The following is a 23,711-nucleotide window of genomic DNA, read 5'->3' as shown; positions in this document are numbered from 1 at the left end:
ACAATGCAGTTGTATCCTTTTTTTATTACAAATTTCTTTAGAAGGAACCGGTGGGAGAAACTTTAAAGTGAGCTTATGGTTAACTTGTCAAGTTAAAATTTTGCGTGAACCTGCTCTACCCTAAAATGTTTCTAAGGAAAAAATGATTCTGAAGTGCAGGTGTTTTGTAGTAACCAAACATATGTGTGCTAGTATTAAAACTCAACCCCATGTCCCTGTGGAGCCCTTTAGAACTGTACATGGTACCTCTTGTTCTGCCCAAGTTGAGATAAGGCCCTGCCCTTCCTGATACTAAGATTGTAAATGGTCTAGCATGTGAGGAGAAGAGAGACTCAAGTAAGTGATGCAGCTGAAATTGATTTAATTGATTGATGAATTAAGTATGCCTATAAGGCATAAGGCTGGCCATACATGTCAAATTCCGAAAGAATTTTCTTTCAAAAATCTTATCTAAGAATTTTCGTTCAAATTTCGCACCATTCATGGGCCACAGCAACGGTTGATTTTTGTGCGGCCATCAAATTTGAATGATGTTGGAAATTTTTTGAAAAGGAACAATTTCTAATCAATGATGGGAGAAATATAATTTGAAAAATAAACGCTCATGAGCACAAGTAAAGAAAATTCCCGGGAAAGGAAACAAGATTCCCGGCCCCAAAAATTATATTTTGTAACAACATGAGGTGAAATTGAAGGCTTGGTTGGTGGAATATCAAAATCAATGGTGGCATCATTGGATCACGAAACGCACTAAATGTCTGATATTCAAGAAAAAAAATTGTATGAAATTCGACCCATGTAAGGCCTACGTAACACTGAGTTAATAATAAGAAGAGCCCTTTCCGCTATACACCTGCTATCTATGAAAGCCCGATTACTATGTTGGGACCACACTGGGCTGAGAGCAGAATCTTTCCCGACGTTGCACATATGTGTGGTGTGTTGACATTAAGGCCCACCGTCCTAGCCTCCAAATATCTGCATTATATGGTAGGCAAGAGGTGAAGTAACTACCTCTCCCAAAGCCCTGTGCACACGGCTTAAAAAAAAACCTGTGTTCAGATGCATTTAGAACTAATTTCTACATGTATCTCGAAGCATGCAATGTTTTACTGTGACTGATTACACACCTAGACCTTCAGTTGCATCTAGACACATTTAATCTGGCTGATTCTTCCTATACTGGAAATTTCTGCATTTCTGGACCATCTAGCCTGGTTTTATGCAGTGTAAACTTGGCCATGTTTGTAAAAGCAACAGAAAGTGATCTAGGAAGAATATGGTTGTTTTGGACAAAAAAATGGGAACCACCTCTCCTGGTTGTGGACAAATTGCTGCTAGCTAAATTACAATTGTGAAAAAAGAGAAAGGAACACTAACAGGAGTTTTTCTTTCTTTTTTTTCAGAATATGGTTGTTTATCCTTCCCATATAACATCTGCATTTAAGGTCGGAGAATATGTGCTTGAGGTATTATTTGGAGAAAAATTTGAAGTGGAAGTCCATGCTAGACATGTGCACACCTAAATATTTTGTTTTGGAATTTCGGTTTCGTCCGAAAAATTTAATTATTTAGTTACTCCTAAAATTCATTTTTATTTATTTTGTTTTGTTAAAAAATCAATTAATCTGAAAATCAGAATTATTAAGGTAGAACCTGTCAATTGAAGGCTCATGCTGTCTGTCAGATGTTCTAAGAAGATTCGATGAAGCAGCTAAACGGTATGACACTGCAATCATACATTTCTGGTCAAATGCACCACCCACAAGCTATAGTAGAATTCTAATGTTGTATGACTTGTAATAATTATATTTATTAATTATTATTACTAGTCAAACAACATTAGAATTCTTTTATAGCCTATGGGCAGAGCGTTTGACCGTAAATGTCCGCTTGCGACGATCGTATGTCATCATGTCTCTATGTTGAATAATCTTGGACTAATAGAGTTAGGTTAGGCACATTCAACCGCAGGTTCGATAGGCACCGATCACTATTGTCACCGTCATGTTGAATCTTCTATCTATCAAACTGTCGTCTCTACGATACGAAAATAAAGCATTTTTTTATTTTGGATATTTCGGATGCTGCACCGTCATTATCGTTTGTTAAAACTAACACGAAAATCCCCGAAATTCGGACAAAAATGTATTTGGACAAAAATGAATGCACATGTCTAGTCCATGCTAAAACTAAAATCCCTGCATCTATAGACCTCCAAGATCTAACACTAACCGATCTAGCCCTGTAAAGAAAAAATGAGTATGCGTAACTTTTCTGAAGCCGATCTGACCCGAGCTCTAGCGGCAGAAGCTCTGCAGAGGACACAGTCAACAGCGGCTGTGAAATGAATGGGAAGTGAAGTGACCCATAGACTTACTATGGGGCTTCCCTTGGCAGACGTGTCCTCTGTACCCGCCTCCACAGCTCAGTGTGGGATTGGGTCGGATCGCCTGCAGAAAAGGTATGTATACAAATTTTTTCTTTACAGGGCTAGATAGGTTAGTGTTAGATTGTGGGTGTCTATAGATGTAGGGATTTTAGCTTTAGCATGGACTTCCACTTTAAGGCTAAGTCCACCTTTTGGAATAAAATAATAAATTCATATATATTTACAGCATTGCCTTTTTTATGTATATGAACCTGCAAATCATTGGAACCATGATCGGGCTCCTGCAGACTCTTCCACTAGTTCCATGTCCCTACTAAGGTATGGGCTTTCAGTTGGAGAGCTGGAGGAAGTGTCAATGGACTACAAGTGTGGTGATCATTGCACTTGTATTCCATTGAAAACTATAAATGCCCTGTACACACGGTCAGACATTCCGACAACAAAATCCGTCACATTTTTTCCAATGGACTTTGACCCAAACTTGTCTTGCATACACATGGTCGCACAAAGTTGTCGGAAAATCCGAACGTTCAGAACGATGTGACGTAAACCACATACGACGGGACTATAAATAGGCCAGTAGCCAATAGCTTTCGTCACATAATTTATTCTGAGCATGCGTGGCACTTTGTGCATTGGAATTGTATACACACGATTGTAATTTAAACATCAGATTTTATTGTCGGAAAATTTTGCGTGTCGGAAATTCCGATGGAAAAAGTCAGATGGAGCCCACACACGATTGGAATTTCCGACAACACAGTCCGATCGCACGTTTTCCATCGGAAATTCTGACCGTGTGTACAGGGTATAAGTCCATGGTGACGTAAGGCCATGGTGGCGTATGGGACTGGTAGTTCATGCATTCACAGATCTTTGTGCTAAACCTATACAACTGTGCAGAACTAAAAACTGACAGTGACTGTGGATGAGAGGAACCCCTGCGTACCTTTTGGGGAGGGGGGGTCCGCATGACACCATGTTATACCCTAAATACAGATGTAAAATGGTCTAAGAGGTGAAGTTAGCCTTTAAAGCACATCTTTGTATTCATCAGTAGCAGTCTATTTACTGCATGCAAACCAGAAACAGTTACAGCTTCATAGACCCTGTTACAGAAACATTTTAGGTTAAGGTTGGTTCACATTTGAATTTTTTTGTAACATCTTAGTTTTATTGCTCCAAAGCTTGTTTACCCCCTAAGTCTTCTAGTCAAAGTGTTTTGCTTCATGATATATTGTATTTTTTGGTCTTATCTGTGCAATAGAAATTATGATAATGCTTTATTTCTCGTGGATGTCACCTCTTCCCCAAGTGAGGGTCTTATCTCTTGCTCCTAAGTGTGCAACTGCTATGGCTGGCATAGCAAGCTACACTGGTAATTTGTAGAAAAACACTTAAAAACCGTCATTCATTAGTTAAATGAAGGAACCATTGGCCCCCACAAGCTAAATAGTAGCATTAACCATGACTAGTCAGAACTAGCTGCACAACTCATTTGACTGCATGAGATGATAAATCACTCTTCCACTACTGTGTATGAGGAACACAACAGAAAGTTAAATATGAACCCCAGGTATGGATATTATTCCATAGTTATATTGATCCAGTTTGGACCAACAGTTGTAGTTACAGCTACTACAGTGATTACCGATGTCTTCTGGGTCCTGTTGCCATTCTGCATAGTGACAACAGGGGGTCACTTGCTTGGCACAGGTGCCATTCACAGAATGCCTTGTATTTTATTTTATTTTTAAATGCAAGGCTTTCTCTGATTGGATGAAGTGAAGAGGTGGAGCAGTGATGTCACAATCTCTACCTCCTCTAATCAGAGAATGCCTTGTATTAATTGAAAAAAAAAATACAAACTGCTCTGTTAAAGGCACATGTGCCAAGTGAACAAGCAAATTCCTGTGTTCACTTTGAAGAACAGCAACGGCTTGGCACAGGATCCAGAAGATTGCAATCTCTGTAGTAGCAGTGATTCTCTGCTTCCACAGCGGTCCAAAAGGCATGGAATGTATTTCCTTACATTGGCAGAAACTGGTCCAATGTTACTATGCAATAAAAATCAGACCTGGAGTTCATTTTTTTTGGAAATGTTATCTAAATGAGGGAAAATCCCCCTTTTGGACAGGTAGGTAAGACATTCTGTTCACAAAGTTGGTTATTTCATGTATTATTTATGTAATCTCCTAAAATATCAGATGCATCACGTTGATGGAGTCAAAATGTTAGGTGTATTGTTTGATATAACCTCAGATGTGGCAGCAATGAAGGATTGTTCTTCTATATGATTACATGATAGTCGGTTAAATAATGTTGAGAAGCTATATCTGAAGAGTGAATGTTGAATGTCTGTGCTGAAATGTTGGATCTGCATTCATTTGCATGGGTTGTTAAATCTGTATTCATCTGCATGGTCTGTTATCACAATGCATGTGCCCTCCATCTCATTTAAATCATTCCTACACAAGTACATTCCTGACCATTCATCTAATTCACACAAGTTGTTCTAATGCAGTGGCTAATATCTTGACTTATTTTTATTTTGAATGTTTTTAACTCTAAAATTGCCTTTTTTGATTCATTGTTCAGACTGGCTTCTATTTACTTTGGGATGTTTTCCTGATGTTTACCTACACTATCTTACACATTACCCAATAACAATGGTGTCTGTTACAAAAAATAAATAAAAAATAGTGCGCCGCGCTGTGTTCCCATATAGTAAGAAAACCTACAATTGCACCAATTCAGTATATCATATAAAACTTTCCTGTTATAATGTCCATACAGTATCCACAATATAAGTGTTTCCTTAATAACGATAACCAACTTCATGCAGTCCAATGTGAAACATTCAAGTGACAATTTGCTCAAAACAATCCAAATAAAATATTAGAATCATGAAATCCAAGAAACAAAAATAAAAAATGCTCAAAATAAAATCTTCAAAAAAATCTTCACTGATGTTTTCATAAAATATTCAAACCATGCTTTTAATTCTCTGCACATAGTGCTCCCTCTCCACCAGGTGTGCTCTGACCTTGTTTCCTGTGACCTCACAATTAGGTGTAGTCAAATAGCGCTTATGTCCCTCTGGGGCCCGGGTAGGTCTCTGTGGAGAGAAGGTTCTTTCCCCCTCCCCTTTCTTTTTAAAACCCCAATGAGTGGATATCCTCAGTGTGGGTATCATATATCCATATGTAGAAAGAAGGCCAAAAATTGCCAAAAATAGTGCTTATATCGTTAGGATTAGTAGCAAGTATCACTTTAGTCTGCCAAGTGAACACTAAACCACACCACACTAAAAAAGCATGCTGTAAATGCCACTTTTGCTCATCAACGGTGAGACATGGCTGTACACATTACCCCTATCGTCCATACACAATCCTAGTTAGAGCTTTGTAACATCAGGTGCCCCTTCCCCCCCCCCCCCCCCCCAGGGCCACGTGGCTTCCTCAGGGGGATTCTCTTGCTCCAGTGGTCAGATATATGGGAAAAAATATTTAAAGTGCATATCAAGCCAAAGTGTTTTTTTTAAATACTTGAAGCTAAACTCCAGCTTTGCCTTAAATAATGCACAGTTGTACAAGCTCTTCTTCTGTACTGAACTTACTCGCTCTGAATTCACTACACACTGTGAGCTTTTCACCGTGTATATTAGAAGCTGTAGCAAGTCATTTCCTGGCTGCACTACTGCAGCATCATCTAGCCCTCTCTTCCCTTGCTTTACCATCCCTCGCCCCCCCCCCCCCACTAATTTATTGGACTTCAGTTCTTTCAGTCATGAAGGCTTAGCATTACATATGGATGTAACTCCTCCCAAGAGCCAACCCGCTGCATGCATCATGCTTGATGGCTCCTGAGTGGAGTACAGGGGCAGGGTGCTGTGATGCTTTCAGGAAGCTATGTACAACCCCCAACTGGCTTCTCCAGCCATATTGATAAGTGAGAAGAGAGGAACCAGGGAAAGCAAAAATGTCCATGTCTCGTGGTAAAAACCTGAAAGAAATTCTAACCCTTCCACACGCAATCCAAAACTAAAGAAATACATTTTGGCTAGAGGTGCAATTTAAAGTGGAATTCCAACCAAAACTTTTGTTACTAGTTTTGGATAGAGTAGGGAGTACCTCGGCCAAGTTTTTATGCGCTAATGGAAAGATTTCTCTGCGCTTCATGAGTGACCACTCAGAAATAAGAAACTGGCAGAGTATCTAGCCCTTCCCATTCTATCCAAGAAAACTGTTTTTCTGGTGTTTTTACAACTTTAGTTCCCCTGTAATAATAGGTCTGCATGCTCTATACAGGGACCACTAACATTGTATGCGCTGGATTGTACGTTATATTTTCTTCCCTTCCAGCAAAAGTAGATAAAAGTTATCTTTGGTCATATTCAGGGATTTAAATAACCTTTCATTTAAAAAAGATATCCTTAGGTTAATTACAGTATGTCAGAGTCCCTTTTTAATCACATTGCCCTTGCATATGAGTATCGTCACCACTGTCCCAGAATTCCTTGTCAGCCCCCCTCCTCAGCCTAGATGCTGGCCTCCAGCCATGCTGTAGGGAGATTGACACTTACGTGTAAGGTTCCCCACTGGTGTTTGATTAAATCTCGTAACATCGTTCAGAGCCTGCGGCAAGGTCATAGATCTGGCACAGTCCTCTCTGGATAGAATAATGCTCGATTGAAACATCCAGAAGCTCCTCACATTGTGATGCACATTCGATTTTAACGACTTAGAGAAATCTCAAAATGACAGTGGCTTAGTGAAGTAACAAGGTACAAGACCAATCAATAAATGCAAAAAGAGGTGTTATAGTATCAAAGATGGGAGCATAGACTAGTCTTTGCCTTTATATGGGAATACCAGAGACCCTGTCAGCAACTTCAAAAACTGCAGGTAAAAGCAAGATCAGCAAGAGTTTTTAGTGTTTTCTTTCAGTGTTTTCTTTTGGATAAATTATTTTTTTATTCACTTGCAATATACCTTTGAACTTGATATAAAGTCAATTACCTAGCACAGCCCCCTCCACACTTGCCTGTCATATTCCTCTCCTCTTCTGAGGGTGTCTAATTAGTCTTTCTACTGGCCTAGCTCCTCCATCCCTCCTCTCAACTCAACCTACATAACCATAAGTGTAATTTTACATTTGTGATGTTGGTTAATGCATGTGCATTATCTCCCATTTTAATGAGCGGTGCATCAAGGCAGCCCATTAAAATCAATGGGCTTTCAATGTACAAAAATGTTCCAAAAATGAGATGTCACAATTTTTTTGCTGGAACACACTATGGTGTCCTGCAATGCATGTGCTTTTCCTTACTGCTGGGATCTCCAAATTTTCAAAGAGCCAGCTTGCTGTCCTAGGCCCAGCTTCAGTGAGAATAAACATTGCCTCAGGGTTGGTGGCCAGCAGGAGGAAGAATAGTGCCCCATCATTGGTAACAGTGGAAGTAATAGCACCCCTTAATCGGTATCCATGGAAGGAGTAGCACCTTATCATTGGTATCAGTTGGCGGAATAGTGCCCCATCATTGGTATTGGTGGAAGGAATAGTGTCCCATCATTGGTATCAGTAGGAGGAATAGTGCCCCATCAATAATATCAGTTGAAGGAATTGTGCCCCATCATTGATATCAGTAGAAAGAATAGTGCCCCATCATTGGTATCAGTGGAAGGAATAGTGTACCCTATTGGTATCAGTGGAAGGAATAGAGCCCATCATTGGTATCAGTGGAAGGAATAGTGTACCATATTGGTATCAGTGGAAGGAATAGTGCCCATCATTGGTATCCATTGGAGGAATAGCGCCCCATCATTGGTATCGGTGGAAGGAATAGTGTCCTATCATTGGTATCGGTGGAAGGAATAGTTTCCCATCATTGGTATCAGTAAAGGGAAGAGTGCCCCATCATTGGTATCAGTGGGCCAGTGTTTTCAGTAAAATGTCCTATACCAGCTAGCAGTTCATAGTAGCGACAGACCTCTTCTATCTTGGCTAGTTTTAGAATTATGTTTGTGAAAGGGCCAGAAACAGAAATGTTTGAAACAAAAAAGGAAAAAAACAGAATTGGCCCAATGGCAACTGAACCAACAGTATTTAATTATACAGTGACGTAATTACAGCTTCATCAAGTGATCAGTGACACAAGTTCCAGGTGAAGAGTTTGCCCAAGACTGGCAGACTATTAAATGGACTATGGTCACTTTGTGTACATGAGACATTCACTTGAAGCACTGAACATCCCAGGGTAAATAGAAGTCAGGTGGGTTTGATCTCACATACCTGTTTTTCATTCTACAGATTGCGAATGCTACGGCCACTCCAGCCGCTGCAGTTTCATCGACTTCCTGAATGTGGTGACTTGTGTCAGCTGCAAGCACAATACCCGAGGACAGCACTGCCAGCACTGCCGGCTGGGCTTCTACCGTAATGTGTCTGCCGAGCTGGACGATGAGAATGTCTGCATACGTGAGTCATCTTTGTAGTATCCTCTTGAGAGAACGAAATCTAAAAGTATATCTAAACCAATGCTTTTTTGTGGCTCTGGATAGAATGAGCAGGGTTAGAATACATGTCAGGGTTTGTTTTATTGTCTACAGAATATTCTAGCTTGGGAGATTTACCTTCACTTCCTGTCAAGTAAGTGAAAATCTCTTTGCTGTCTCTTTCCTGTTTATAGGAAACAATGCGTGTATATAAGTATACTTTATGTAACGTATTGTTATATACGTTTGCATCAGGAATTACCTGAACGATTAATTATATTAAGTCATATTTCGACCAAAGCAGAAATCTTTAAAAAACACAAATTGATTGATATGAATACAAAATAAATGTAGAATTTAATTATTATGTATTCACTAGACACAAATTCACAATAAATAGTTAGATTTGTGGATGGACAGACAACAATCTTACATAAAAGAACAAGATCCTATACAACACTCACAAAGGTATATTGCTACGTATATGAATAACACAATAACAAGGATCAATTTTTCCCAGTGGACAAAAATAACCATGTATATTGATAACCCTCAGACAATAGTCTGTGTTTTACAAAGCCCGACAGTTATTCCACTGCAGAAGGATTAAGTGTTAAACCATGTAAAAAATACTACTCTACTATAGGGCCAAACAAGAAATGATTAAAAATTGGAAAAACAAAATGAATTAAAAATGAAAATGGTTATTATATTGGGGGAAGAACAATCTAAGTATCACAAAAAATCAATAATAGGTATATAAAAATAAGCAATAAAACATGAAAAGATCAATGTGTTATTATTACCCTCTCAAAATTCTGCTGGCTTATAATGGACTGTACCATAGTCCCCTAAAATGGCTGCCTTTCCCAAAATGGTGTCTCGTCAGGGTGGAGCTGCGTCTTGGTATCCTTGAAGCGTCTGATGATGTGATGATAAATGTCTCTCTGGATAGAAAAGTGTGTGTATGGATGAAGTTCCAAATTGCGGGTGTACTGTGGGTGGATGAAGTGTTCGTGATCCCTATGGCTTCCTATCCTTGTCCTAAATACCATTCTGAACAACAGGCTCATAAAAAAATTGAATAAGCCTAGCTAAGAAAGTGGAACTTCTTTTCATTGGTTCATGTGGCTAAATATGAATTCATTGCTCAAGCATTTCCTCTCTTAGCCACCAAGTGTCATTCTAGGACAAGGAATATTTGTTCTAAATTATTCTTATAAATAAGCTGTTATAAGAATGTCCATTTTCTCATGGTACAGGCGTGGCCATATTATATTTTTTATATATGTATGTATAATGTTTAGGAGATCTGGTAACGCCAACATATGAGCATACATTTCTGTTGCAGTAACATATAACGGTAAGAATTTCTGATTATCAGGAGTTGGAATTCCATATATATTGGAATACGTAAAATACTTAGAATATATAAAAAAAACTATTAATTTAATCTAGTTATGTTACACATACATCTCCCAAATAATATAGATTAAAAATAAACAAACTGCAGTCATAATAACACCATTTTTCTAGATAAATATGTTTCTAAAGAGGGCTATCGACATGAAATTTTCACCACATGTCGGTAACAACCCACGCAATCCATACATACAAAGAAACCAAAACAAAAAAGTTCAGAAATTAAGTTATGTGTAATAAAATATAATGACACAGGGAAATGTATTGAACACATGAAGAAATTGAGATGCAAAAAGGCATGGAAAGCCAAGACACCAGCTGAAATATATCAGTAATTAGAAAGCAATCCTGTCCCTCGTCAGTGCAAATTAATATCAGCTGGTTCAGTCTCAACTGATGGCCTATAAAAAGGTGTTTCATTACCCAGTTGTCACACAAGACATTTCATGATGGTTAAAAGCAAAGAGCTCTCTCAAGACCTTTGCAACCTTATTGTTGCAAAACATACTGATGGCATTGGTTACAGAAGGATTTCTGATCTTCTGAATGTTCCAGTGAGCACTGTTATGGCCATAATCCGGAAGTAGGAAGAACATCATTTCACCATAAACCGACCACAACCAGGTCTGGAATAAGGTGCTACAATCTTTTCAAAGAAAACAATAAGTAATGCACTCAACCGCCATGGCCTGTATCCACATTTACCTGGCAAGACTCCATTGCTGAAGAAAAAGCATGTTGAAGCTTGTTTAAAGTTTGCTGCACAACATTTAGACAAGCCTGTAAAATACTGGGAGAATATAGTCTGGTCAGATGAGACCAAAATTTAACTATTTGGATGCCATAATACACACCATGTTTGGAGGTCAAATGGCTCTGCACATCATCCCTAAACACCCCCATACCAACATTGTAGTTTGGAGGTGGCAACATCATGGTGTGGGGCTGTTTTTTCAGCATACGGTTCTTGTATCATTGAAGGAAGGATGAATAGAAAAATGTACCAAGACATTCTTGGCAAAAATCTGCTGTTATCTACCAGGATGATGAAGATGAAACGAGGGTGGACATTTCAGCAAGACAATGATCCCAAACACAAAGCCAAGGAAACTCTCAAGTGGTTTCAAAGAAAGAAAATAAAGCTGCTAGAATGGTCTAGACAATCACCTGACTTGAATCCAATGGAAAATCTATAGAAAGAACTAAGGCCGCGTACACACGCGGGGACTGTTCGCTGAAACTGTCCGCTGAAACCAAGTTTCAGCGGACAGTCCGATCGTGTGTGGGCTTTCAGCGGACAGTTTCAGCGAACAGTCCGCTGAACAAGGTTTTTCGGAAATTCCGAAAAACTGTCCGCTGAAACCTTGTTTCAGCGGACAGTCCCCGCGTGTGTAGGCTTGTTCATCAAACAAAGTTGCGCGCATGCTCAGAAAGGATTTTCACGCCGAAAGTTATAATGCAGTGTATAGGACGTCGTATTTTTCGTCCCGTCGTACGTGCCGTTCACGTCATCGCGCACGGTTTCAGCAAACTGTTCGTCCGTCGTGTGTGGCCATGTCCGTCCATGCTAATTTTGAGCGGACTGTTTGCCGAAACTGTTTGACGGACAAAGTTGGGCGAACAGTCCCCGCGTGTGTACGCGGCCTTAAGATCAGAGTTCATAGAAAGGGTCCACCGAACCTTCAAGCTTTGAAGGCTGTGTGGAAGAATGGGAGAATCACACCTGAGCAACGCATGTGACTAGTTTCTCCATACAGGAGGCATCTTAAAGCTGCCATTACCAACAATGGATTTTGTATGAAGTTTTAAATACATTTCAGTTAGCGTGTTCAATACTTTTTCCTTTGTTTTACACATAACTTTATTTCTGAACGTATTTGTTTTGGTTTCTTTGTATGTATGGATTGCATGGGTTGTTACTGACATGTCAATGGCACCTTTAGAGATATATTTACCTAGAAAAATATATTATACACACACACATTTCCACTATCAGACCTCAAAGACACGTGGCAAGTCTGTGGGACAGCAGGGTTTTCACATGGACACTTGGGAGCTATGTGTTTCTTCCAGACCATTTCACTGAGTTATAAACACAGAGTAACTAAATGACAGCCAGGCACATAGTATTTTTAGCAAGGGCTATGGAACAGCAACACAGCCACTTCTCCTACAACCGGTTCCCTTTAAATGCTCTTTTTACATCTTCCTTCTGGATAGGCTTTTATAAGTCCATTCACTTACAATTTTTATGTCTTTTATGTCTGCTGCTTGGGTAATTCACTCACTTGCGTATGACGACAAGCCATAAACACATTAGGGTTGGTGCATCAGCTGCAGAAAGCGTGCCTGCTGAGTAATGGCTCACAAGTCTTTGGTAATTGGATTACAATGTATCATGTGCTGGTGAAGTCTCTGTTCAGAGAAGGGCATTTGAGTTGATCAGAATATTCCAGCAATATATTATCTTGACTCTTAACAAACTCTTATCGGCACAAGAGGTTACTCACCATTACAAGAGTAATGTAATTATCTTTAAGTAGTGCTGGGGCTTCCCTGCTATCATCCACAGACACTTGTCAGTGAATGATGTGAGGAACACATGAAGTGGAGCTTTTGCAGTTGCTGAGCTCTGACCGCCGCTGAGAAATATATATTGTATTGATAGCAGCTATGTATTTTCTTTGACAAAAGTGGTGACCTGTGCTTGTTCAGTGCAATGCAGGGCCATCTTTAAGGCAGGGCAATAGGGGCATCTGCCCTGGGTCCCATCATTGTTGTCGGGCCCAAAGCAGCTGCCTCATACATGCCAACTATCCCAGTTCTAATTCCCTTGTCCCTTGAAGGTTTAGTCCTGTGCTGTGTTCCAATATCTGAGTGTGAAGTGTTACTAATGCTGCTCAGCTCTGTCTATTGCCGTGTACATATGACTCACCTGCAGACCCTGTGTTTACATGTAAATAACCTTGATTGAATGCCAAGATGGCACAGAACCCCCACAAATGACCCCATTTTAGAAAGTAGACACCCCAAGCTATTTGCTGAGAGGCATGTTGAGTCCATGGAATATTTTATATTTTGCCACAAGTTGCGGGAAAATTACAAACTTTAATTTTTTTTATTTTTTTTTCACAAAGTTGTCACTAAATGATATATTGCTCACACATGCCATGGGCATATGTGAAATGACACCCCAAAATAAATTCTGCTGCTTCTCCTGAGTACGGGGATAACACATGTGTGGGATTTTTTGGGAGCCTAGCCGCGTACGGGGCCCCGAAAGCCAAGAACCCCCTTCAGGTTTTCTAAGGGCGTAAATATTTGACTTCACTCCTCACTACCTATTACAGTTTTGAAGGCCATAAAATGCCAAGATGGCACAAAACCCCCACAAATTACCCCATTTTAGAAAGTAGACACCCCAAGCTATTTGCTGAGAGGCATGTTGAGTCCATGGAATATTTTATATTTTGCCACAAGTTGCGGGAAAATTACAAACTTTTTTTTTTTTTTCACAAAGTTGTCACTAAATGATATATTGCTCACGCATGCCATGGGCATATGTGAAATGACACCCCAAAATAAATTTTGCTGCTTCTCCTGAGTACGGAGATACCACATATGTGGGACTTTTTGGGAGCCTAGCCGCGTACGGGGCCCCGAAAACCAAGCACCGCCTTCAGGCTTTCTAAGGGCGTTACAGTTTTGAAGGCCTTAAAATGCCAAGATGGCACAAACCCCCCCCAAATTACCCCATTTTGGAAAGTAGACACCCCTAAATTTAGGGGTACACTAGTGAGACTAGGTAATAAATGGCGGGTGCCCTGAAACTATAAAAAAATAACTAACCAACCAGCGTCACCTGTAACAGTTATATGGTGATCACTGGTGAAAGGGTTAACTAGGGGGCAATCAGGGGGCTTTATGCGGTAGTATATGGGGGTCCCTGGCGCTATAAAAAGCTGCGGCGAACCTAAATACCTACCTGCCTAACTAGCGTCACCTGTGACACTAATACAGCGATCAGAAAAATGATCGCTTATTAGGCTGGGTTCACACTGGAGCGATGCAGGAACGCCATGAATCCGCGGCGGGTTCCCGCATCGCATGCCTCCCGGCGGCAGTTCACACTGCCCTATGCGAACTGCTGGGAGTGTCAGTGAAATGTTAATGACACCCCCAGATCAGTTCGCATATCGCAGTGCGATCTGCAAACTCGGATCGCATGGTGTGAACACCCATGCGATCCGATTCTGCTGCGGACCAAAAAAAGGGTCCCGTGCCAGTTTGCGGCGGGTGCGACACGAATTCAGCCATACTATCTGTATGGCTGAACTCGAATCGCACAGAGATCGGATGTGATTTGCACTGCAGTGTGGTGCGAATCACATCCGTTCTCATAAACCACTGCAATGTGAACCCAGCCTTAGTGACACTGGCGACGGGGGGTGATCACGGGGTTAAACCTTTATTGGGGGGGTTAGGGGGGTACCTTAGAACTAAAGGGGGCTAACCCTAACTGCCCTAACAGTTATTACAGTCACAAATGACACCCGCCGGGTGATCAGGGGGTTAAACCTTTATTAGGTAATAAATGGTGGGTGCCCTGAAACTATAAAAAAATAACTAACCAACCAGCGTCACCTGTAACAGTTATATGGTGATCACTGGTGAAAGGGTTAACTAGGGGGCAATCAGGGGGCTTTATGCGGTAGTATATGGGGGTCCCTGGCGCTATAAAAAGTTGCGGCAAACCTAAATACCTACCTGCCTAACTAGCGTCACCTGTGACACTAATACAGCGATCAGAAAAATGACCGCTTATTAGGCTGGGTTCACACTGGAGCGATGCAGGAACGCCACGAATCCGCGGCGGTTTCCCGCATCGCATGCCTCCCGGCGGCAGTTCACACTGCCCTATGCGAACTGCTGGGAGTGTCAGTGAAATGTTAATGACACCCCCAGATCAGTTCGCATATCGCAGTGCGATCTGCAAACTCGGATCGCATGGTGTGAACACCCATGCGATCCGATTCTGCTGCGGACCAAAAAAGGGTCCCGTGCGAATTTGCGGCGGGTGCGGCGCGAATTCAGCCATACTATCTGTATGGCTGAACTCGAATCGCACAGAGATCGGATGTGATTTGCACTGCAGTGCGGTGCGAATCACATCCGTTCTCATAAACCGCTGCAATGTGAACCCAGCCTTAGTGACACTGGCGACGGGGGGTGATCACGGGGTTAAACCTTTATTGGGGGGGTTAGGGGGGTACATTAGAACTAAAGGGGGCTAACCCTAACTGCCATAACAGTTATTACAGTCACAAATGACACCAATGCAAAAAAAAATAAAAAATTACATTGGTGTCACTGTGACTGGGGGGCAGGGGTAATTGGGGGGGTGATCGGGGGGGTGTGAGTGTGCCTGGCATGTTCTACTGTGTAGTGTCGTGTTGGTGCAACTCACCGATCCTCTCTCCTCGGTGTCGGAACGAAAAATACCGACACGGAGGAGAGATTACATCACTTCCTCTCCTGTGTTTACATTACAGGAGAGGAAGTGATGTCACGGAGCATTTTCATTCGTCGGGAGCGATCGCGAGGGGGTGGCTATGAATGAATGGCCGCCCCCTCATCCCGGATCGCTCCCGAACGAATACCGACCGCCGCAGGCACCGGGGGGGGCCCGATCGGGCCCCCCACCCGCGGGAAGGCAGGGACGTACAGGTACGCCCATATGCCTGGCCGTGCCATTCTGTCGACGTACATCGTCGTGCGGCGGTCGGCAAGTGGTTAATATGTAAATAGCCATGGATCAGCTGCATTGATATGTAAATAGAGGCAGAATTCATATGTATATAATGCCCCCCTGAGGTCATATCCACCATCACTTCTGCTGAATGCTGCCCACCGGGAAGGTAAAGGGGCATGCTTGAAAGTCCTGCCCACAACTTTGGTCATTAAGCCCAACATCATCCTGTTCTGCAATGGTAAGCAAATTGGAGGTGGAACCCTTTTTCAAAATAACATGGTACCACAGAACCGTGAATTGTGGTGCATGTGAATACACACATCTCAGCAGATGCATGAGGGTGTCATTAACAGTTAATGGCACTGCTGTGTATCTGCTAAAGGGCAGCAAGCTTCTGTAGTGTCAGGAAAGCGATTTTGCATGCATTCCCGACACACAAATGTGAAACAGGCTAAATGTCTCAGTTACATAAGTGATCAGTGTAAATATTCTCATTACATTAGGGGCTTGGTGTACACTCCTTTAATTCACACCAGAGGCCAGTGTGAATGTCCCCCCTTACACTGGTGGTCAGTGTAAATCCCTCCTTACATTAGTGGTTCCTGTTAAAACGCCTATTACATTAGTGGTCAGTGTAAATCCCCATTACATTAGTAATCAGTTTAAATCCCCTTTACATTAGTGGTCAATGTGAATCCCCATTACATTAGATATGTGCGCGTCCAAAAATTTGTTTTGTATTAAAAAAAAATTGTATTTCGTAATTCATGTCCGAAATTCAATTAGGATTAGTACAAAATATGAATTTTCGCTGGATTCGTAAACTTTTGATTAAAATAACGAAAGTTCGTTATGATGAATTTATCATTATGAGGGGCTCCCACCATCCCTGTGCTGTGCTGACTTCCTGGGTTTTTAACCTTTAGTTTCGTTAACGTTTCGTAAAAATAACGAATGTTCTTTATGATGAATTTATCGTTATGAGGGGTTCCCACCATCCCTGTGCTGTGCTGGGGTTTTAACTTTTAGGTTCCTTAACTTTTCGTAACAATTAGGAATTTTTGTTATGAATTTGGATCCGAAATTCGTAAATGAAATTTCGTATTTCGTACAGAATTCGTATGCATAAAAATTTGTATTTTGGATTCATACGAATTTCCGGGAAATTTGTATGAATTTTTGATTTGTACGAAACTAATCGAACATTACATTCAAGTTTTCTGTCTATTGATGGGTCCCCTGATGCACTATAACCTTTAGCAACCAATCAGTGAGCAGTACTGATGTGTAGTAACCTCTCGCAACCAATCATTGAGCGGTAAGCATGTCCAGTATCCTCTAGCAACCCATCAGTGAGCTGTATTGATGTACAGAAATCTCTAGCAACCAATCAACAAGCAGAAGTCATGTGCTGTAACCTGTAGCAAATAATAAGTGAGCCATAATGTGTGCTGTAACCTCTAGCAGCCAGTCAGTGAGTGGTAATGATACACTGTAACCTCTGGGAACCAATCGCAATCACTACCTGATCTGATTCAGTAAACTGATTTTGAGTCTAACTGCTATTTATTGTAGAGTCAGAACAGGTGGAGAGCAAAATTGCATGGGGGGGGGGGGGGCCAAGACAATGTTTGCCCAGGGTCCAATCAATAATAAAGACGGCCCTGGGTCTGGTATGGATTTTTGGAGGGACCTCACGCCATTTAAAAAAAAAAAATTGGCACGAGGTTCCCCGTGTGGGGAAAGCCATGCCGTTTTTATCAATGAACTTTTATGTGTATTGCTGGACTGACAATTCATTATAGCCGTGAGTAGTTTTAAATTACTTTTTTTTCCTTTAGAAATGTCATTTTGTGTAGGGACAGTTGTAAACACGGGAAACATGCGCCACTTTGCAGGCATACTATAGACACCCCTCAGGTATAAGATTTAAAGAGGAAGTAAACCCTGATGAGTTTACTTCCTCTTTTTTTCCCTGCAAAGGTAAAGCATAATGGACTACTATGCATCGCATAGTAGCCCATTAAGTGTCACTTACCTGACACAGGAGCCAGCGAAGTCGCCGCTGTCCCCTGTAGTCCGCCGCATCCATCTTGCTGGTGGCGTCTCGCAGCTCCGCCGCTGTCATTCGGCGAAGCCGCGATGACGTCACTCCCGCGCATGCGCACGGGAGTCGACAAATGCGGCAGCTCCATTCTTGGAACTGCCGCGCTCAGTGCGCCTGCGCGCCGCTGTCTACGGCGCATGCGCCGTAGACAGCGGTGCCCGTTTTCGGCCAAATATCTCCTACACCATATAGGTTTAGGAGATATTGCTTGGACCTACAGGTAAGCCTTAATCTAGGCTTACCTGTAGGTCAAAGTGGTTTGTAAGGGTTTACAACCACTTTAAAGGAATATTAAGTTTTTATTGTTTTGCTTTAAGCATTATTAAAATCACTGCTCCCAAAAAACAGATTTTTTTTGCATTGATACATGTCCCCTGGGGCAGGACCCAGGTCCACAAACACTTTATGACAATAACTTATTAACCTTTAAAATTAGCACTTTTGATTTCTCCTATAAACTTTTAAAGGGTGTTCCGCGTTTTTCAAATATGCCGTGAACACCCCAAATTGTTCGCTATTCGGCGAACAGCCAATGTTCGACCCGAACATAAAGCCCATCCCTAACATGGAGCAGTAGATCAGTGTCATGTCACAAGGCAGAACAGGGAAATGCCTTGTTTACAAAGGCATCTCCCCATTCTGCAGCTCCGTGACATGATCGTGGGACACCGGTGGACATCGAGTCCCCAGGTCCCGTGGACATGGTCACGGAGCTCGCGGCAGGTATGTCCCTTTCCGCAGCCGTGCCATTCTGCCAACATAAATGTTCGTGTGGCGGTCGGCAAGCAGTTAAGTGGACTGTAGAGTGGTTCTGCAAACGGCAACATGCAATGAAAAATACCTAGGTGTGAATCTAGGGTCACGGCCAGTTCACACTATAGCGATGCGGGAACCCTGCAATATACAACTCGCAGGCAGTTCACACTGCCATATGCGAACTGCTGGGAGTGTCAGTAGAAAGCTAATGACACCCTCAAATCAGTTCGCAGAGCAAACTGCAAATTCAAACAACACCCATGCGATCCGATTCTGCTGTCAAACAAAAAAGGATCCTGTGCGAGTTTGGTCAAAAATGAAATGCAATATCAGCCATACAATATGTATGGCTGAGTTTGCATCACACAGACATCGCATTTGATTTGCAGTGCGGGGCAAATCACATCCGATGTCGGACTACACAGCAGTGTGAACCGGCCCTAAGGCCCCTTATCCACTTGTGAGATTTTTCCTGTGACTCCTGAATCCATAGACCTCAAGATTACACTGGCATTGCTTCAAATTGCATCAAATTTGAGGCAAAAAGCTCTGCAAAACCACTGGTCTATTTGATTGCACAAGTGTGAAAGGGGCCTTATGGACCTCAAGTTGTAGGAAAAGTCGGCCAAGTGTGAAAGGAACCTAATGAGATTCATTGATGAAACCTTTGAATTAGGCTCCATTTGCACTTGTGCCACCAATGCCTGGGTAATCTTGCGGTATATGGGCCTCAAATTGCAGCAATGTCAAACCAAAGTAAAGCAAGGACAAATTCTACCCACTAGCAGGATGCACAAATGAGAATAGTGCCCAATTCAAAGGTATTATCCATGAATCTCATTCACACTGCTGCGACCTGAAAGTCACATTATTTTGCTGCCATTTTGCTACTGCAACTTGGCCCCAACTTTCGGAATGCCTGTGTAATATTGCACCCTATGTACCTCAAGTCACACCAAAGTAGTACAGGAACTACTTTGAAGTTGTTGCAACTTGAAGTAGCACAGATATGAATTGTTATCATTGAGAATCATAGGGTACAACTTGTCAAGCAACTCGGAGGTCCATGGTCGCCCAACTGTGAAACAAGTCATATATATTTTAATAGAAAGGAGCTCTCATTTATACTTGCATTTACATCAGAAGAACAAATGCAGGAAGTAATGGGCCAGAAGCAAATGTGCGGGGATGCCAAACAAATCAACGAACCCCACCCACACCAAATCTAACTACCACATCCACCCCCCACATTGATTAAGCACAAGTGCATATCCTACCCTTACCCAGAAAATGAGCAGCACCTCCTCTTTGCTAAAGAGGGACCTCGCCATGTCCACCTGGATGGGGATCCCGACCAGCACAGGAACTTCTGGGTCATTAGAATGACTTATTTCTGGGTCAGAAAGCGAAACCACGCTCTTTTGATCACAACCACAATTAGAATTTTATTATTTTTGTTTATTTGCAGATATGCTAATTTGTATTTCTACTTATGATATTTAAAGGCGGTCGATAAGAAATGGTGTCCCAGTTTGAGCCCTGGTTCACACTGACAGAGGGAAGAAATAGTTCAGCTGAACATATATGATTTCATTCCCGCATGTCAGTCCTGACTGCAGGGGGAATTTCAGAGACATCTGTGCAGGTTTCTGCACTGATATCAATACAAATTGCACCCCAAAGTCGCACCAATTAAAATGGTGCAATTGCCACCGATTTGAAATGCCAAATCGGCCCAATGTGAACCAAAGCTGACATACAGTGGTGTGAAAAAGTGTTTGCCCCCTTCCTCATTTCCTGTTCCTTTGCATGTTTGTCACACTTAAGTGTTTCGGAACATCAAACCAATTTAAACAATAGTCAAGGACAACACAAGTAAACACAAAATGCAATTTGTAAATGAAGGTGTTTATTATTAAAGGTGAAAAAAAATCCAAACCATCATGGCCCTGTGTGAAAAAGTGATTGCCCCCTAAACCTAATAACTGGTTGGGCCCCCCTTAGCAGCAACAACTGCAACCAAGCGTTTGCGATAACGTGCAATGAGGCTTTTACAGCGTCCTGGAGGAATTTTGGCCCACTCATCTTTGCAGAATTGTCCTAATTCAGTTACATTAGAGGGTTTTCGAGCATGAACGGCCTTTTTAAGGTCATACCACAACATCTCAATAGGATTCAGGTCAGGACTTTGGCTAGGCCACTCCAAAGTCTTCATTTTGTTTTTCTTCAGCCATTCGGTGGTGGACTTGCTGGTGTGTTTAGGATCATTGTCCTGCTGCAGAACCCAAGTTCGTTTCAGCTTGAGTACACGAACAGATGGTCGGACATTCTCCTTCAGGATCTCTTGGTAGACAGCAGAATTCATAGTTCCTTTTATCACGGCAAGTCTTCCAGGTCCTGAAGCAGCAAAACAGCCCCAGACCATCACACTACCACCACCATATTTTACTGTTGGTATAATGTTCTTTTTATGAAATGCAGTGTTCCTTCTACGCCAGATATACTTGGACACACACCTTCCAAAGAGTTCCACTTTTGTCTCATCGGTCCACAGAATGTTGTCCCAAAAGTCTTGGGGATCATCAAGATGTGTTGTGGAGAAATTGAGACGAGCTTTGATGTTCTTTTTGCTCAGCAGTGGTTTTCTCCTTGGAACTCTGCCATGCAGGCCATTTTTGCCCAGTCTTTTCCTGATGGTGGAGGCATGAACGCTGACCTTAACTGAGGCAAGTGAGGCCTGCAGTTCCTTGGACGTTGTTGTGGGGTCTTTTGTGACCTCTTGGATGAGTCGTCGCTGCGCTCTTGGGGTAATTTTGGGCGGCCGGCCACTCCTGGGAAGGTTCACCACTGTTCCATGTCTTCACCATTTGTGGATAATGGCTCTCACTGTGGTTCGCTGGATTCCCAAAGCTTTGGAAATGGCTTTATAACCCTTTCCAGACTGATAGATCTCAATTACTTTCTTTCTCAATTGTTCCTGAATTTCTTTGGGTCTCGGCATGATGTGTAGCTTTTAAGGATCTTCTGGTGGACCTTACTGTGTCAAGCAGCTCCTATTTAAGTGATGCCTTGATTGTGAACAGGTGTGGCAATAATCAGGCCTGGGTATGGCTAGAGAAATTGAACTCAGGTGTGGACAACCACAGTTATAGTATGTTTTAACAAGGGGGGCAATCACTTTTTCACACAGGGCCATGATGGTTTGGATTTTTTTTCACCTTTAATAATAAACACCTTCATTTACAAATTGCATTTTGTGTTTACTTGTGCTGTCCGTGACTATTGTTTAAATTGGTTTGATGTTCCGAAACACTTAAGTGTGACAAACATGCAAAGGAACAGGAAATGAGGAAGGGGGCAAACACTTTTTCACACCACTGTATACAACACTGCCTATCCACCAGCTGAATTCATGACCTGCAATTCTCCACAGCTGTTATATATAAAGATTCCACCTTTATCATTTACTTGCAGGTGAGCTGAAGCCTAGGTTTACATTGGAGCGATGTGAGAGATCAAATCGCATGACTATTGGCAGCAATGCACTGTTCCAATTGGTGCGACACAAATTTTGTGGCACCACACAAATTTGCTATAGTTGTTCCTGTACTACTTTTGCCAATTTCAGGTGCGACTTCAATAGACATCTGTGCATGAAGCCACACAGATGTCTATCAAGTAGCACCTGAAATCACGCTACTTCAAGTGAAGTCGCGCAATTTCAAAGTAGCATCAATGTGAAGCATGGTGAAGAGATTCGTTTTTTGGTGCACAAATACATATAGAAATAAGATATAAAAGATATTGCACTTTCCCAAAACCACCACCACAAAACTGTGGGGCAAACCAAACCCCCACTGCAGCCCTTTATATAAGGTAGGTTGTATTGTTAGCACACTGACAACACACCCAATAGAAGTTCACGCCCACCAGTATCTTTCAATCTGTATGTTCATGTATGTCTAAAGTGATTGCACCTGATGAGCAGGAACACTGTGTTAGCCCTTGGCTATGTGCATCAAATCTCCAACTACATGCCAAAGATCGAAGTCCATTTGTATGCACATATACAGTGCCTTGCGAAAGTATTCGGCCCCCTTGAACTTTTCAACCTTTTGCCACATTTCAGGCTTCAAACATAAAGATATAACATTTTAATTTTTTGTGAAGAATCACCAACAAGTGGGACAAAATTGTGAAGTGGAACGAAATCTATTGGATTTTTGAAACTTTTTTAACTAATAAAAAAATTAAAAGTGGGGCGTGCAAAATTATTCGGCCCCCTTGCGTTAATACTTTGTAGAGACACCTTTTGCTGCGATTACAGCTGCAAGTCGCTTGGGGTATGTCTCTATCAGTTTTGCACATCGAGAGACTGAAATTCTTGCCCATTCTTCCTTGCAAAACAGCTCGAGCTCAGTGAGGTTGGATGGAGAGCGTTTGTGAACAGCAGTTTTCCGCTCTTTCCACAGATTCTCGATTGGATTCAGGTCTGGACTTTGACTTGGCCATTCTAACACCTGGATATGTTTATTTGTGAACCATTCCTTTGTAGATTTTGCTGTATGTTTGGGATCATTGTCTTGTTGGAAGATAAATCTCCCTCCCAGTTTCAGGTCTTTTGCAGACTCCAACAGGTTTTCATCCAGAATGGTCCTGTATTTGGCTGCATCCATCTTCCCCTCAATTTTAACCATCTTCCCTGTCCCTGCTGAAGAAAAGCAGGCCCAAACCATGATGCTGCCACCACCATGTTTGACAGTGGGGATGGTGTGTTGAGGGTGA

General features: G+C 41.9%; 1 protein-coding gene across 6 annotated transcripts in view; it reads left to right on the top strand.

Annotated features, from left to right (window-relative positions):
• The window catches only part of NTNG2 (netrin G2), a 193,713-nt gene that overhangs the window by 149,497 nt on the left and 20,505 nt on the right, over positions 1-23,711 (top strand). For all 6 annotated transcript variants that reach the window (XM_077477795.1, XM_077477811.1, XM_077477803.1 and 3 more), the window contains one exon: positions 8,705-8,872. In XM_077477795.1, coding sequence (XP_077333921.1) covers positions 8,705-8,872 — 168 coding nt within the window. The remainder of the gene's footprint in view (positions 1-8,704; positions 8,873-23,711) is intronic.

This window comes from Lithobates pipiens, unplaced genomic scaffold (assembly GCF_037356315.1).
Source record: "Lithobates pipiens isolate NorthernLeopardFrog02 unplaced genomic scaffold, aLitPip1_a1.2 Scaffold_1, whole genome shotgun sequence".
Taxonomy (NCBI): Eukaryota; Metazoa; Chordata; class Amphibia; order Anura; family Ranidae; genus Lithobates; species Lithobates pipiens.
This window is presented reverse-complemented; position numbering and strand designations above follow the sequence as displayed.